Here is a 17,261-nt window from a genome sequence, read left to right on the forward strand (position 1 = left end):
GTGTGTTGTGTTGTGTAGTTGTTTCTGTTGTGTAGTCGTTTTGTTTTGTGTGTCAGTGAGGGCACTAATGAATGTCACAAAGGCACATTTGCAACGTAACACTGTCACTAAGTAGAAAAACCAGCGGAGTGATACACCTCCTGTTGTCAGGCCTGCAGGTTTATCCCTGTGCTGGTCTCCTCTGTCTTTTGATGGACAAGCTTTTTTTTACTGGCACACATCATTTTGTGGGGCATCTTATTGCGAAACCTGATTGTTCTTTCATTTTAGTTTTAGTAATATTTTTTAAATGGTTGCATAAAATGAAAAAAACGGCAGGTGTATTGGCTGCATTTTTAGACAAATAGTTGTATATGTTTACAAAATGTACAATTTATATTTACTCAACATGTCTGTTTTGTTTTTTTTTTACAGTAAAAAATACTACTAAGATTTTAAGTTCTTTGTGTGATTTCAGATCAGTAATAGTACTATTAATAGTAATAGTAGTACTAATGCAGTATGTCAGTGAAAAAAAACAACTAAATTCAGTCGAGCTGAAAAGAATGACACCAAACAAGGCAAGGGGAAAAAATAAAATGAAACAATTTGAGGGTGAAATACAAACGTAAACTCAAAAGGAGTCAAAGATGGTCGGTTGCATTTCAGACCTCAGAGGGTTAATCCAACAAATCATGAAAAATTAGGTTTAAATTTTTGTTCATGACAGTGCAGATTTCTGACATTTTGTGTAATTTAAGAATCTAACAATGTGATTTTCTAAGTGTGAAACTTAAGTTAGACTTGTGTTTGTAAATGAACCACCCCATGTTGTGTAGCTTTCTGAATTTTATACTTATTGGGCTACATATTTATTATACAGGCTATACAGTACACAAATCAAAACTCACATGTTTTATGTAACTAAAGTGTGTAATTATGTGGGCTACAGACAATAATTACGTTATAGACTATATTTATATGAAAAACATGCATACTTACTGCATTTGAATCATTTTAACCATATTTAACCACCTGCATATGTATTTGGGGGAAAAAAAAGGCTTTGATTTTGCCACCCCATTTGATTTCTTTGCCAACCTCATGCCACCCTAGGAAAATTTCTCTAGATCCGCCCCTGCTTACATGGAGAAATCTTATAAACATAAGCACACCCACACACACAGGTGTATACACAAGTGTTCAGACAGGTGTACAAACAGATACTCACAGGTACACACACACTTTCTTGGTTGGCTGCTGCCTCTAAACATATAATGTATTATTAGTACTGTATGCTGTTCACTCAATATTTATTACTTACTATTACTGATGCTTATTTTTGTTGCTGTTGTTTCCCTGCTATGTTATCTGCTTTTTGCTTTTTTTTCTCTCTCTCTCAGCAGGCGATCAAGCAGATTTTCAGTGTCTGTTCTCTCTCATTTCCTCTTCTCCTCTATTTTTCTTCCCGTTTCCTTCTGTTAAATGTCTTCCCAGCCTCTCTTTCTTCCTCTATCCTGTTCCCCGGTCCCGTCCGTTCTGATTGTAATAACTAAAGATGGAAAAAAAAATAAAAATGAAATAATAATAATAAAGGTCAAACAAAAGGCCAGACAGGACATTCCAAAAAAAAAAAAAAAAAAAAATCGCCCCCTGCGGACGGACTATTCTTCAAGCTCGGGTCCTCTACCAGAGGCCTGGGAGCTTAAGAGTCCTGCACAGTATCTTTGCTGTTCCTAGGACTGCACTCTTCTGGACAAAGATCTCGGATGTTGTTCCTGGGATCTGCTGGAGCCACTCACCTAGCTTGGGAGTCACTGCACCTAGTGCTAAAATTTACATTGGATTTATTAAATTCAGTGCATCATAAATAAACAAAGTAAGTTTAACTTTTCAGATTTTATTTCACTTTTCCTGTGTAAAGTTTGAATCTAGCCAGATTTTTAAACATTTAGTATTCTCTGATTGGTTAACAGGTTACCTGGAATAACAGTTTGTGTTTCCCCAAAAGTTTGAGTGAAGGGCAAAATAAACATGTATGCAATAAAAGAAGTGGGGGGGTTGATCTGTTGGGTACCTCAGTTCAACTTCTCATTAAAAAAGCCTGATTGGAAACACCTGGTGGTAGGAAGGACCTATAAAGACAGTAGCATGTCCTAAACACGTAACTCAGATGTACACTGGTGTTTGGTCGGAGTAGCTGGTGTGTGTGGACCCGTGGAAATGTGAGTGCTTTGCATGCACAGTCCAGCTGGAGGGTTTGTGAGGACAGTGAGTGCAGCTACTGGAGTCATGGTTGCTCGGTTCTTAATTGCAAGGTACAATGTTTAAATGTATTTTCATGATATGCACTTCCTGTACTTGAATGTGAACCTTTGGTCTGGTTTTATCTTGGCTGTATTTGCGCTGCTTGACAGGTTTTTACTGCTTTAAGTTTTGAGTGATGTGAACTATTCCTCAGCTCTTCCAAGAGGTGAGCATGTTGAAACCTACTCTAATGATTTTATGAAATGACAATTTTATGTCTTACCTGAGGAGTCCAGTGAAGTCATGCCTGCACCCAGAATCTGCAGCATCTCTTTAGTTAATATTTGAATGAGGTTTTAATAGTATTTACACTGGAACAAAATATGTAGTATGTAATCCAGGCAGTTTTTTTTCCCTTTCCCCCACTTCAGGTGATAAAGCTGTTGGTCACTAAACAGGTCTACCAGTGAGTGTACCTTATCAGGACTTTACAGCTATTGGGTTAGGGTCCAGATGCCTCATGCTCAAATTGGCAGATTTAATTTGGTTAAAGCAGGGTATTTAAATGGCTCACAGCACACTGAGAGGTAAAATGTGATGCTGAGTTTGGACTACTTTAACATCACGGCTGGGTTTCATTTAGTGGGGGGAAACTTTACAGGTTGCATGTATGATGCATTAAGTTAACTTGCAGATGTTTAAATACCAAAATCTCAACTTATGTAATCAGTCATCGTAAGCATGGCTGTCTCACTGGTGTTTTAGCTTTTTACTTTAGTAATCACTTTTAAAAGGCGGAGTTCTTCAGTGTTAAATTTGGAAAAGGAAAATTCAAACTGGGTAACTGTAGATGGTATAAGAATATTCATGGTGGTTCTCCACGCCCCCCAGGTAGCCAGGAACATCACGGTGGACGTCGACACAGGCCTGACAAAGAAGATTTGGGTCGTCAAACAGAGCATTTGCCAGTTCACACAAGGCTGTACCCTGACCAGCATCGTGATGAAGGCCGCCTGCAGGAGTTTGCATTTCCGAAGCCAGATGGAGAAGAACACCCATCAAGGCCGTGTCATCCTCAAAGATATGCCGACCCTTACAGTGGATACTACAACTCCCAGATGAATCCTACGTGGAATAACTACTGGTGGCATTACCGTGGACCTCATCGGGGGTCATGTAAAGCATTCATCTTCTGACCCTTGGCCAAATTTCCATCGGTCAGCTTCAGACTGGCATGGATGGAAGAGATGACCCAAACTCACAGGGCAGAGGTGGGTCATTAGTTTTTGGCTATTACAACATGGCATTTCATGTTGTTAAAATCTGTTCCTCACAAATGCCTCCTCCCTTACAGCTCTACAGTGCAAGAAGGATGATTTCCTGTATTTATCTAAAATAAAGTGAAAGCTCCCCTGTAGTGTCTTTTGTCAGGTTGTCTGAAAGAACGGCTGAACATTTGGGCTGAGGTTAATTTTCAAGAGCTAATGACCATTCATGTCTGAGTCTTGTCCTCATAAGCAAGAAGCAACAAGTCTATGCCCAAATGTTAGAAAGCCACCAAATCTGCTTTTTACTAAATATTTCGGTGATGTGCATTTTGAACCAACTCCAGTCGTCAGTTTCACTAGAGGTGTATCAGCACCATTATGAGTATTCCAGACTTTACACTGAATCAAATGTCCCATCCTTCAATCGTTTCTTGTATACAAACATTGGAGAACTTCAGCTGAGTGCCTGCCATGAGATTGCTATTAATATTGCTATTCCTTAATCCAGTGCATCATTGTGGCTGAAGTATAAAACGGTTCTGCTTAAAGTATTCTGTGCTGACTAGCAATGGGACTAATGGTAGGGAAAAGTGGCAGAACATCTTTTGGAAAGGTGTACTTGAGTTTCAGGGGGTCTTGATTTATAAAAGCTGGCCCTCCCAGTTCTGGGAAAGCCGACAACAATGCATCTTAACATAAAACGTTAATTCCTTCATTATTCAAATATAGTTTGTTTTAAAGAGGTTGAAGCAAGGTTGCTCCTATAAAGCAAATGAGCAGAAATTAATAATGAACTTAGATTAGTTGACTTTACTAAAGATTCGCATGGAAACCTATTCCCCTAGACCAGTAACTAGGCAGGCGGAATGTGACAAAAACCAGGAGGGCAGCACTCAACAAGACTGAAGAAAAGTGCAGCCTCATGAAGACTCTATAGCACCCCTCAGAGGCAGAAACGTTTATTACAATGAATGAGCACTTTTAAACATTCAACTATTCAAGCTGTTACACAGTATTACTGTGTATGACCAAAATATGAGGTTGCATGGAAGAAACTGTCTTCTATGGCGTCACCAATGGACTTTGAATGCATCTGTGATATTTTCAGACTGCTTGAAAGTCAAATAATTGTACATTAGTGTTTTCCATTTTATGCTTTTCAGTAAAACACGTATTTATGGAATCTTGTCCCTCTATGATTTACCATAACTCACTAAAAAACCAACATCAAAATCAGAAGTCATCTCAGTGAGCTATCAAATTAAAGATATTAGTCAGCTAATCATCTGAGTATTGTACTGCACACTTGATCCTTGAATTTAAGCACTGAGCCTAAAGCATAAAAAAGCTATACTTCTTAAGATGCATTCAAGTTCAACTGTACAGTTCTAGTTTTTGTCCAACTAAATGTTCCAAGAGCAGGAAAAATGTAGGCTAAATAATTAAATTGGTAAATGTCACAGTAAATGAAATAAATCAAAATTTATTTTATGTTTCAATTTATCAACAGAGTGGAGGAAATGAAAACAAAAAATCTTTACAGTTTTTAATGACAGAATATATTCATCACCATCAGTGCAGCTAAATAAAATTTTATTGTGGATGTGAAAGATCCACTGACAAAAATCCAACTAGAGTGAAAAGAAATGTGATTAAGGAGAACAATTTACAATAACAAACATCAATCAATTTCTTTCCCTTAGCAGCACTCTTCATGCACATTTGGGCTTTTTCAGCACACAAATTCAACCTGTATGAATCTTTAAGGCATGTATCACTCACTAGTCCCCCTGCTTCGGAAGACATAGCCAGGCTACTAATACAAGGTCAATGTAAAAGAAATAAGCAGCTATTCAGTTGAAATGAAAAAACAAAGCCCCACTATGATGATATTTAGTAGTTATTTCTGAGCTGGCTGCACAGTGCTATTAGCAGAGGGGAGCTGGGGACTTTCTAAACTGAATTCTCCTGCATCTCAGCTCCATCTTCAACTTCAAGTTAGCTTTGTAATACTGAACAAATCATCTGCAAAAAGACCTTACAGCACTTCTAAGGATCAAAAAACACGGCTTAATTATCCAAGATCACAGACGCCTTACACTGTTAATGTGTTTTGAGCAGTGTGTTACAGTTTGCTGGTGAGCTGAGGGTATGCACGTGTGCCGCTTAATCCCGGAAACCCTCCATCGAAAGAGGCGTTGAGCACCTCGTCCAGGTTTGTGGCTGTGATAAAGTCGAGGTTGGCTCTGACGTTTGCTGGAAGCTCCTCCAGGTCTTTCTCGTTGCGTTTCGGGAGGATGACGCGCTTCACTCCTGCCCTGTGTGCAGCCAGCACCTTGTCCTTAATCCCGCCCACCTGCAGAGGATGGGCCACACTTGTCTGTCAAAACTAGAGTGGACTAGAGATGATCATTTTATGTGTGTTTACTACGATAACTTACTGGCAGCACAAGCCCTCTTAACGTGATCTCTCCAGTCATGGCGACGTCTGATCTGACCAGCCGGCCGCTAAACAGTGAAGCCAGGCAGGTGACGATTGTAACACCAGCAGAGGGGCCATCTTTGGTGACGGCTCCAGCGGGGAAGTGGAGGTGGATGTCTGTCCCCTCTAAAGGATCTGAACCCCCCACCACTGTTCGAACATACATACACACACACACACACACACACAGTTGCACAACATAAGTTGTTTTGTATTTCTCTAAAACTACAAAATAGAATATAAACACTGGTGTATCTGGACTCACTGTTTGTGAGCTGGTAGGTTTTAGCATTCGCTCTGAGCCAGCTGATGGCCAAGTGGGCAGATTCTTTCATAACGTCTCCCAGCTGACCCGTGAGAGTGAGCTGACCTTCTCCCTCCATCCGACTGGCCTCCACAAACATGATCTCCCCACCAAGCGGTGTCCAGGCCAGGCCGAGAGCTACACCAGGCAGGGTGAGCCGCTCAGAGACCTGCCAATATGCACACATGAAAACTTCTTTTTCAATCCTCAAAAGAGTACATAGAAAACAAGTTCCACATGACCTGGAGAGATGAAGGGAGAAAGGCAAATGACTTTAATCTGACTGGATAAGCAGCAGCTGTATGGAGCTGAGAGATCTGCTCACAGGCTGCCTTTATAGTCATGGATTGTGATGGAAACCAATCGCATCGGTTGAGGTCCAGAAAATTCAGGCGGTCAAAAGTGATCATGGGATTAAATTCTGCATGTTTCTGTATTAAACTTGTGGGTTATGAACACTGCACATGCTGCTCTTTCTCTCTCTCTGCTTACCTCCATTTCGAACACTGGAGGCCCCAGGATGTCTTTCAGTGCGATATGATCAATCACTATGGGCAACTCTGGAGGTGCTGCCTTGTCTGAAAACAAACATACAGCAAAACATTCACTGAAAGCTTAATCAAGGACTGCCGTGTGAATAACTGCATTCAGTTCCTGTCTAGAAACAACAAAAAACCAACAAACATGGTAACACCTGCAACATTCAGGATTCAGAAAAGGGTTTCACAAATTTGTGGATAACATCACATTGGCTACATCCATATTTTTTTGTAGCCTGTGGTTCAGAAAGCTACATGTAAAAGAAACAATATGTGTTGTTTATACCCATATTCGTGCAGTTAGGTGTTAGGAATATTCTTACTATTTCAAGTGAATGTAAACACACTGCAATCATCAGATCTTAGGGATTGTTTAGTTAAAAAGAACAAAAACAACTACATACACCAGGGTTCACAGGGAAAGGAAAAAAAAAATGGCAGTGACATAGCTGCGAATGAGAATGAAAAACCAGCTTTGAACACACATACATAAATTGCACCAACATGATGCAAACATGCACACACGTAAAAGTCAAACAGAAACACAAATATCACAAATGAACATCAAAAACCACTACCATTTAGAAAATACAAAAAGAATGCATGAGAACATGTATCATTTGTGCACACGCGCGCACACACACACACACACACACACAAAACTCACACTTCTGTGGTTACCTGGAAACACAAAGGCCGCGTTAGAGAACAGAAAGAAACACTTATGTCACGTTTATCCCATTTTTCTGTCTTTCTCTGTAATTAAACCACTCTACCTAAAACAAACATGTAGCATATCTGCACAAACACCTCATACCAGCTGTCAAGCACAGAATTGGACGGGTGACAATTTGGGTTTGTTCTACTACCACAGAACCTGAGCACCTGAACATTGAGTGGACTATGAACTCCTCAGTACACCGAATTCTTTTAGAGTCAAAAGTGAGACCATCTGTCCAACAGCTAAAACTGGGCTCAAATGATGCAACAGGACAATGACCCCAAGCTCTTGAGCAAATTCCACCACAATATGAGAGACTGATGAAGTCATACAGAAAAGGATTACTTCAAGGCATTACTCCTAAAGGAGGTTCTAAAAGCTACTGAATCACAGGGTGAACTTCATTTTACAGGACCTGTTAAAAACTCTTTTCTACATGGCAGTATGGTCTTCAAATACATTAAAAAAAAACCTTAACGCAACAAAGCCTAAACACTCTGGTCAAAAAGACATTAGCAAAATCTTTTTGTCATGCTTTTTGTGTAAAATCTGTGACAGTGGTCTTTATAGCTGTTTGTGCGTGTATCTCATACATCTTCTCAGCAAATTAACAAACATGGCAGAATCTCCAAAAAGCAAAAGCAGGAAAACACACTATCTAGCTGAAGCAGTCCCAAATAAATAAGTCCAGTGATGAGTGTTTCATTTTGCTATTATTACTGAAAAAAATCTGTGTTAATTAAGATGCTCTTTTCTGTTGTACCTCGTCTTTCAATATTTGTAATGACTCAATTTAATGCACAAGCTTTGTTAGTGTGTAGCTGTGTGCTGTTCTGCAGCTAAAGCTTCAAATTAAACTCCAGAGCCCGACCAAGATGGAAGACCCTCACCTCCATGCTGTTTTGAGTTTTCAGGGGTCAAAGTCTCTGTCTTGGTAAGTGTGTGACCCTCGGCAACCCTGACAGCTACAGCCCGGCAGATCGCCCCGATCTTCCTTTCTAGTGAGCGCACACCTGCTTCTCGGGTGTATCTAAAAGAGGAAGAACAAACAGAAGGACAAATAACAGATGACTAAAACACAGCTGTCACTGAGTGTCACAGTGTGATCAGGTAGGCTTAAAAACTTGGCCTGTAACTGTAATCACCTGAAAACCTGAGAACCCGTCTCTCTCCTTTTTGAAACGTGTTTTTTTTTTTCTTATTTGTTTGCAAAAGAGATCTACCCAGATCAACCTATATATTTTCTACTTTTTGCACACTAACCAGACTGCCTCTGGATGTCTGCAGACAGAATACAGCTCACCATGTGACAAAGACTCAATACATCACTTGACAACTTAACACTCTAAAGATCAGAAGTATAGCCTCGTATGTGAGCCATCAGCTGGCTATATTGTCTTTCTCATACAAAAATCAGTTCCTGAATTTCTGAGGTACACAACATTCTAAAAGTCTGCTTTAACTCTCGTTCCACAGATATGGAAAAATATTTTACTGCTTTTAAATGCTGAAAAGAACAATAAGATTGCATTTAAGATGTGTAAATTCTATAATGATCAGCTGAGAACCTATGATACGTATTCTACATGTAAGTTTACTTTTATAAAACTGTCTGTCGAGTCTCTTTTAAATGAAGAAGCTATAACAATCTTTCTCACAGATCAACGGTCACTGAACAAAACCTTTCTCTCACAATTTCATTGTTGAAAACTCACCACAAACTCTGTGGCCAGTATCTGACACCGATGCCGCTGTGTGCTGCCATTAACATAAAGCTAAAATGGCTATGCAGTCTTAGGTGACGATGACTGAGTTTGTGTGGGATTGTACCTGCTGATTATGTCCGGTGTGGTGCTCTGAGGTATATGCAGCTGTTGAGGGGTTAACCCATGCTGCTCCAGTTGGTTTGGAATCAGGTGGCGGTGAGCAATCTCCACCTTCTCCTCCTGGGTGTAGCCTGAAACAACAGTAATAAAGAAAAACAACAACAACAAAACAAACAAACAAAAACAAACAAACAAACAAACAAAAACAGGGAGATCAGATGCTAGATTTTACTCTGGTCTTAAAATGACTCATAATTTGTATCTTTCAAATTTGGATTATGTCATGCCCTTTGAGGAACACAGGTGCCCATTTAACAGGAAAATATTTTTTCTTTTAATTGGAAACTTTCTGGACTTCTATAGTGGAGTTTTGGGAAAGTATTTTCAATAAAATAGAAACCCTCTTGTTATGATAACCTCTGATAAATCTGCTGAGATATTTCGTCAGAACAAAGTGACTACACCCACCTGGTACCTCCAGCACCTCCATCCTGTCAAGCAGGGCCGGGGGAATGGTCGCTGTAGTGTTTGCCGTAGCGATGAAGAGCACTTGTGAGAGATCAAAGGCCACATTCAGGTAATGGTCTGTGAAGCCGTGGTTCTGCTCTGGGTCCAGGACCTTAGCGTGCACACAGAAACCCTTTTATTTTGTGTGTGTGTGTGTGTGTGTGTTTTGTAAACTGTGCAAACTGCAGTAAGTGGGGAAAGGAGTTTGCAAAGAAAAGCGTCTGGACTTCTTTAAGTTGTTTGAAGACGTTTCACCTCTCATCCGAGAAGCTTCTTCAGTTCTGATGATTCAGACGCTTTTCTTTGCAAACTCCTTTGACTACGATGACCTGGATGACTGAGAACCTTCACAGACATATTGCAGTAAGTGGGAACTTTTTGGCATCATGGAGCAGGAATACTAATAACACTTGTTTGTTGTTATTGTTATGAGAATTATTATGTGTTGTAGTGGTTAATTAGGTAGCTTTAGCATGAAGCAACCAATTGGTGGATGTGTTGCATGTTTCTACTCGCTACTGACAATTAATCCTTCAAAAAATTAAGGTTTTGTTTAGGGAGTAAATAACCAGAGAAGACGTGATACTAGGGCTGCACGATTAATCGTTAGAAAATCGCGATCTCGATTCATACTTACGTGCGATCTCATTTCCAAATGACAACGATTTAAAAAAAAAAAAAAAAAAAAAAAAAAAAAAAAAAAAAAAAAAAAAAAAAAGACGACGACGATTGTACCGCATTTTGATCCGGGACATAACCTGCATGAAAACAAGCGCTCACTCTTCCTGCTCAACAAATGACAAGGGCGGAGCCTTATACCACGTGATACAGAAGCTGTGCCGTGTGATGCGTCATCCCTCCGTCAGGGATGACGAGAAAGTGACAGGAGAAAATCTGTCCCGGTCAACCACCCAAACATCAATAACGGGAACCTTATACAGCGCTTCCCTATACACGTCGAACTCCCGCAGGCACAAAGAAATTACGGAGGCTATTACTTATCACCTGACCAAAGATATGGCTCCCATCAACACAGTGCAAAACGAGGGATTTAGGGAAAATGATCAACACCCTAGACCAGGGGTCGGCAACCTGCGGCTCCGGAGCCGCATGCGGATCTTTAGTCCTTCTATGGCTCCGCGTGGTTTGGGGAAATAAATAATTTTTTGTAAGTAATTAGCTAAAGTCTATTTTATTTATATTAGTTCTTTTTTTAACTCGTAGTTCTAAATTGGAAGATTGTGATATTGAAATATAAATATAAAATTATATTCTATTAGTTTTTGATCGATCAAAATAAGCGTCACACTTGCGGAAGCCGATATACCCGCCGAAACGCAGTGCAAGACTTTCAACCCCAGGCAGGCCAATTATGGATCTTCGGATCCACATTATGTCAGCAGCTGTTCTCCAAAAACAAACACGTTCACCCCTCACAGACGACAGCTTACAGTCGTGCGTAAAGATGAAAGTGACTTCGTACAGCCCCGATCGTACAGCAGACGCTGTGCGCAGAGGTTCAGGAGCGGAAGTCCCATTGTAAACATATCACGGCAGACCCGACTATGTTTCCATGAACACGCTTTTCAGCATCTTTTTATTGACCACTTTTCACACACGGTTGCTTTACGCATACAGCCGGTGTTAAAGCTCGCAGCCCGACACACACCAACACAACAGCATAGGTGGCACAGACGTTAAGGCGGCGAGGCGTGATTGCGGGTACCGCTAAGGTGCGTCCGCCTCCCCTGCAGCGGCGCTGCAGTCCACGCCCCGCCACACATATTAACCAGGTAAAATACATACTTAGGCGGAATTTTGCAAAGTTCAAAATGTGTTAATTACAAAATTAAAATGTAATTTTCTCTGTAGCACTTCATGCATTTAAGCAACACACCTTAGTTGTTCACACAAAGCATAAAGGTAAAAAAAACCCAATATATACAGTGTTATGTTCATTTTAGATGTCAAAAAGTATTTGTGGCTCCCAGAGTTTTCTTTTGTGTGGAAATCGCGTCCAAATGGCTCTTTGGGTGTTAAAGGTTGCAGACCCCTGCCCTAGACAAACGCTACACAGTGCCATCCCGCAACTATTTTTCTATTGTTGCACTACCTGCTCTGTACACGCAGTGTCGAGCAACGGTGGAGACGGAATTTCAAGCAGTACAACATTTTGCGGCAACAAAATGTGAGGCATTTATTGTTTTTATGTTCAGTTTCAACTGTTACGAAGTTGATGTGCAGTTAATAAGTGCTATAAATATTTATATTGGAAAAGAAAATCGTGAGAGAATCGTGATCTCAATTCTAAGCAAAAAAATCGTGATTCTCATTTTTTGCAAAATCGTGCAGCCCTACGTGATACTACATCACACGTAACCTGAGAGAGAAACAGACTGACCTCCAGCAGAGCAGCTGCAGGGTCCCCTTGCAGGCTCTTCCCCAGCTTGTCCACCTCATCCAGAAGGAAGACGGGATTATTGACGCCCACGGTCTTCAAACCATTAATAATGCGGCCAGGCATGCTCCCTACATATGTACGCCTGGAGACATGGCAAAGACGCAAAATGATGCTCTACTCTGTGAACTTTTCAGTTTCAAGCAAACCAAAGGCTCACGATATACCCTAGAGATACGCACCGAATTACCAAGCAATAATATCTGAGAAAAAATAAACACAGATGCGACATTCTCTGTAGTGAATAAAGCTAATGCAAGCAAGCTTCAAGTGTTTGCTAGCATGTACTGGCTGAAAGTGGTCTGTGGGTTTCGAAAGTAGGAAATAAAAATGATTTGAAACAAATAAGAACATGAGAAATATTTTTAAGCTGAACAAACTGTATGATCAACTGTTTGAGGAGTCTGGTCCTTATTTCTGCTGTTGGTAGGACATGCACATGTTTCTTATTTGGGTGTAAATATGTATGTGAGCCATTGATTTAAAACAACACGACCATCCACGTAACCTGAGATGAACTCTTTTGCCCCATTCACCTCTCTGCTCGCACAGAGACTCCAGACATGACACCCATAACAGTAACCACAGGATCTGTGTGATGTGGTGTATGTGCTTGGCCACAATTTGTCTTCCAGTCGGTGACAACCTTTTAACACTTTCTAACAAACACAGATTACCAGTGACCTCTCTTTATTTTACAGAAAAACAAAGCTTATATTTACATAAGGTCATCTACATAAAAGTAAAAGTCCAAGTCAGAAGAAAACAAAACCAACAAGTGTGCCGAATACTTTCAGACTACTGACCGAATCCATTTATGTCCTTTATCCTTCATTTAAATTAAACCCAAGTGGACTTTAAGGGATGCTTGAATGATACCAGCAGGCTTTGCCAAGAAATTTCATTACATCTTAGTACAGGTTTTGGACTTAATAAAATAAAAAAAGACACTATTTTACTCTAGCTTTCCCAGTGGGGTGTGTTAAGGAAAAACTTAGGATAAAAAACATGATTTTTCAAAGTGAGCTTCATTATTTGTGAGTGTGATTTATAAAGCATCAAATGTAATGCCTTATGTTACGCAAGCTTGTGTTTTTTGCTCCAACACACATCCATGGAGCAATTTAAGTCCCAACATGAAAACAATATGCTCAAGCACATTTCTCTATCCAGTTTAAAAAATTTCTACATAACATGACTACAGTAATAGAATAGAATAGCTTTTATTGTCTATAGTTTTTATAGATCCATCTACCTGTTGAATTTTACAATTACATATTGCTTTATATTTATTTATATTGCACTTGTTTAGAGTGTCGCTCATGCACACCTTCATAAAGTTCCTAATTCCAAAGACGCAATATCCATTTGTAAAAAGTAGGGCCACTATGAGCATGCAGCGCAGTCAGTGGACACATTAGTGTCAACAAATGGTGCAAAAGTTTGAAGATGACGACAAAAGACAAAGGGAGTATTTACCTGCATTATCTTAGTTTTCAGGGGTGCTCCCTGGTGGAATCATCCAGTAATATATTATTAAAGTTCAGGAATTAAAATACTGGCACATTCAGCTGGTGTCCTAAGTCTAGAATTTGTATCTTTACCCTACTTTTTAAAAATGACGCTGCAGGGAAACGGGGATTTAAATTATGTCAAATGCAGACTCTATTCCAAAGAAAGCAACACGCTTTTTGTGGGTGGGTGTGAGTAGACCAGGGGTCTCAAACTCCAGTCCTCAAGGGCCGGTGTCCTGAAACTTTTCCATGTGTCCCTGTTGCAACACACCTGAATAAAATTAGTAGGTCATTGGTAAAAGAGTATAGAACTTGACTGCATGCTGAGGTGGCAATTCAGCCATTTGATTTATGTTGCAGCAGCTCATGAGTGAATGAACATGGCACAATAAAAGCACTTTTGTCATTTTTCCAAATATTTACCGGTACATTTCCTTAAAATTACTTGAGTAGGGTTAGGGGTTGCCACTTCAGCATGCAGTCAAGTTCTATAGAGTCTTGCTAATGACCTAATTGTATTCAGATGTGTTTGAACAGGGACACATGGAAAAGTTTAAATTAACTAGTCAACAGCCACAATAACAATCAGTGTCCAGACGAACAGAATCAGCTGTTTGTCTGGTAAACCAGTTTTCTCTGGTAAAACGGTTAAAAAGCTAGCATATCTCAGGTCTATTATTGTAGTTCGTATTTTTTCGGGGGTTGTAGCTATACATGGGCAACCTGAAAACTCACAGTCTACACTGTGGACACGAAACCCTCAGTTGCGTAACAATCTTATGAGCATACCTGTGTCCTCGGATGTCAGACTGGTCACAGACGCCTCCCAAAGCAATTCGGTGAAATTCTCTGCCCAGAGTTCGGGCAATCGAGCGTCCTACACTCGTCTTACCAACTCCAGGAGGGCCCACAAAACATAAGATGGGGCCCTAAAAAACAGCAGATACAGCGGTATGAAACTCAAAGATTAATACATGACAAATGTAAGAAAAGTGCTTTGTGTAACACAAGATTTTCATCTTTAAGCATCCGTAGACTGGGATATTAAGGAAGCACCTTGAGTGATGTCTTCAGCTGTCTGACAGCTAAGTACTCCAGGACGCGTCTCTTCAGCTTGTCCATGGCGTAGTGATCATTGTCCAATAGAGTACGTGCAGCTCGGATATCCAGGCAGTCTAGAAGGTTTGTTTAAGTGTTTTAGGTGAGTTAAATGGACTGGTTCTTATATAACTCTTTTCTACTCTATCTGAGCACTCAAACCGCTTCATACAACTAATTCATTCACCCAATCACACAAGCACTTTTTCTAAACTGTTAAGTGCTTACTATCTAACATTCATACACATTCATTCACACGCATCTGAGAGCAACATGGGGTTAGTATCTTGCCCAAGGATATTTGGCATGCAGACTGGAGGAGCCTGGGATCGAACCACCAACCTTCCGGTTAGTAGCTGACCTGCTCTAGTAGCAATTTGAATGTGAGACCAAAGAAACATACACAGACATCAAAAACCGGGTGAAAAATTTGCCCCACAGTGGTTTGGCAAATTTTAGGGGTCCATCAATCAGATAAAGTGTCAGAGAGCAGCACATACTTTGGTTATGACCTCTGACACTGCTGCTAAATGAACCCTTACCCTTAACATTTGGAGTCATTACTTATAATTAGTTACATGTTTATGCCTGCAATCAGCAGGGACAAACCAGAACAGTTCTTGTGAAATTCAAGCATTATTATGTATGCTGGGACGCTGTGTAGTGCCATTTAATTTGGCCTGATTCAGTCCACCCAACTAACTGTATGCGCAAAGTGGCTGGTTATGAATAGCCAATAACACTTCAATGAGTTACCAATACAACTCCAAGCTTTCAAATAATTGGTGTCCACGATATGTTGACCTTAAAAATGTAGCTTAAAGAGTGCGAATCAAAACCTAAAGAGACTGAGAATGACCCTTGGTTATTTCATTTTGATTATTGTTTAACATCGCATTAAAAAGATGACAGCCTTAATCAACGCAGTAGATGCTTTGACCTGGAAAGCAGACAGCTGCATATCAAAGCCTTCTCAGTGTCAAAGTCTTATGTAACTATCTTGAAAATAAAGTTTTTACTGTCACTACTACGGCTCAGTGAAATCTACCAAACCTGAGCTGAAGTCCATTAAAAGTTGTCTGCAGATTAATTTACCTTTGGTGCTTTTGCTCCATGGCAACTCCACCATCAGGTCCAAGTAGTTTCTGGTCAGGGCATACTCAGGCATTGACTGAGGCATCTTCTTCAATCTGACAGATTGAAGAGGAACATGAACAATCTAACTGAAATATTTAAGGCTAATTACAGTACTGGATCATGTTTACACAGACACCAAACAGAGCCAGATCTAAACATGGTCTAAACAAGTAAAAGCAGCAGCATTATTTGTGTTTGTGAAGTATGCGCAAAGACACTTTATATTGTGTATATGTTGTATGAAATTTACCTTTTGAGTTCTTTCAGGCAAATTTTGAGGGCAGCTTCAGGCATGTTCGCTCCATGGACCTTCCTCTCCAAGGCTGCTGTGTCATCACCATCATCATCTTCATCTTCCTCATCCAGATTGAACTGTCGACCTGGGAACACTGTACCTTTCCGCACCAACACCTAAACAGAGGGGAATCCCAAATGTGAGCACAAGATTTGGAATGTAAATCACAGTGTAAACGTACAAGGACTGCACATTTGTTACCCTCTTCTCATTATCAGGACTCGTCTTCCTGGTTTTCTGCAGCAGTTTTAGTCCCTCTATCTGTCTGGTTAGCATGGGCAGGGCCTTCTTAAAGCGCTCTTCCAAACTCAGTGCATCCAGGACCTTCACAGCACATGGAAAACGACAAATTTTATTTACTGTGAAGATTTATTGTCGAGGAAAAAAAAAGTCAAAAATCAGATCAATGTGTGCTTTCATGCTAAAAAATAAAGCACTAAATCCTTAAATGGCAGAATAAGTGGAAAGTTCCTGTATTGCTTCAAAACCCCGACAATTAGTGACCTCTCCCTTTCTCCTCTAAGTATACTGTCAAATATTGTGGATATCAAGGACGTAGAACAGAAGGAAGAAGAGGAAGAAAAAGAAAAGTAAAAAAATGTAAAAAGTGGAACAGTAGGAAGAAGTAGGAGGAGGAGTAAGAAGAAGAAGAAGACTAGAAGGAAAGAAGAAGGGGAAGAGGAAGAAGAAGATTCCGCTTCCCTTTTACTTCCCAAGCAGTTGCCATATCAAAAGGATCACCATATTTCAGGATGTAGGATGCCCTTCCTGCCGCAAACCTAGGATTTACATTTTCATTCACCTAGATGGCTGGAATCGGGGAATATATATATATATATATATTTTTTTTTTTTAGGTCTGTCTGACTGAGGCTTTACCACAATCT

The 17,261-nt window shown here is 40.2% G+C and overlaps 1 protein-coding gene across 1 annotated transcript; it reads right to left on the reverse strand.

The window, feature by feature from the left end:
- Nucleotides 1-4,459: 4,459 nt before the first annotated feature.
- LOC134623539 (lon protease homolog 2, peroxisomal-like) lies at nt 4,460-16,734 on the reverse strand (the record flags this gene model as incomplete). The annotated part of the gene is made up of 13 exons (XM_063468630.1): nt 4,460-5,850; nt 5,936-6,126; nt 6,242-6,449; nt 6,773-6,858; nt 8,431-8,570; nt 9,371-9,497; nt 9,835-9,985; nt 12,275-12,416; nt 14,635-14,774; nt 14,902-15,020; nt 16,039-16,133; nt 16,331-16,491; nt 16,577-16,734. Coding segments are annotated over 13 exons (1,949 nt in total), but the record flags the coding sequence as incomplete, so codon positions are not given.
- Nucleotides 16,735-17,261: the final 527 nt, after the last annotated feature.

Source organism: Pelmatolapia mariae, unplaced genomic scaffold, assembly GCF_036321145.2.
Source record: "Pelmatolapia mariae isolate MD_Pm_ZW unplaced genomic scaffold, Pm_UMD_F_2 NODE_ptg000734l+_length_24437_cov_1, whole genome shotgun sequence".
Classification (NCBI taxonomy): Eukaryota; Metazoa; Chordata; class Actinopteri; order Cichliformes; family Cichlidae; genus Pelmatolapia; species Pelmatolapia mariae.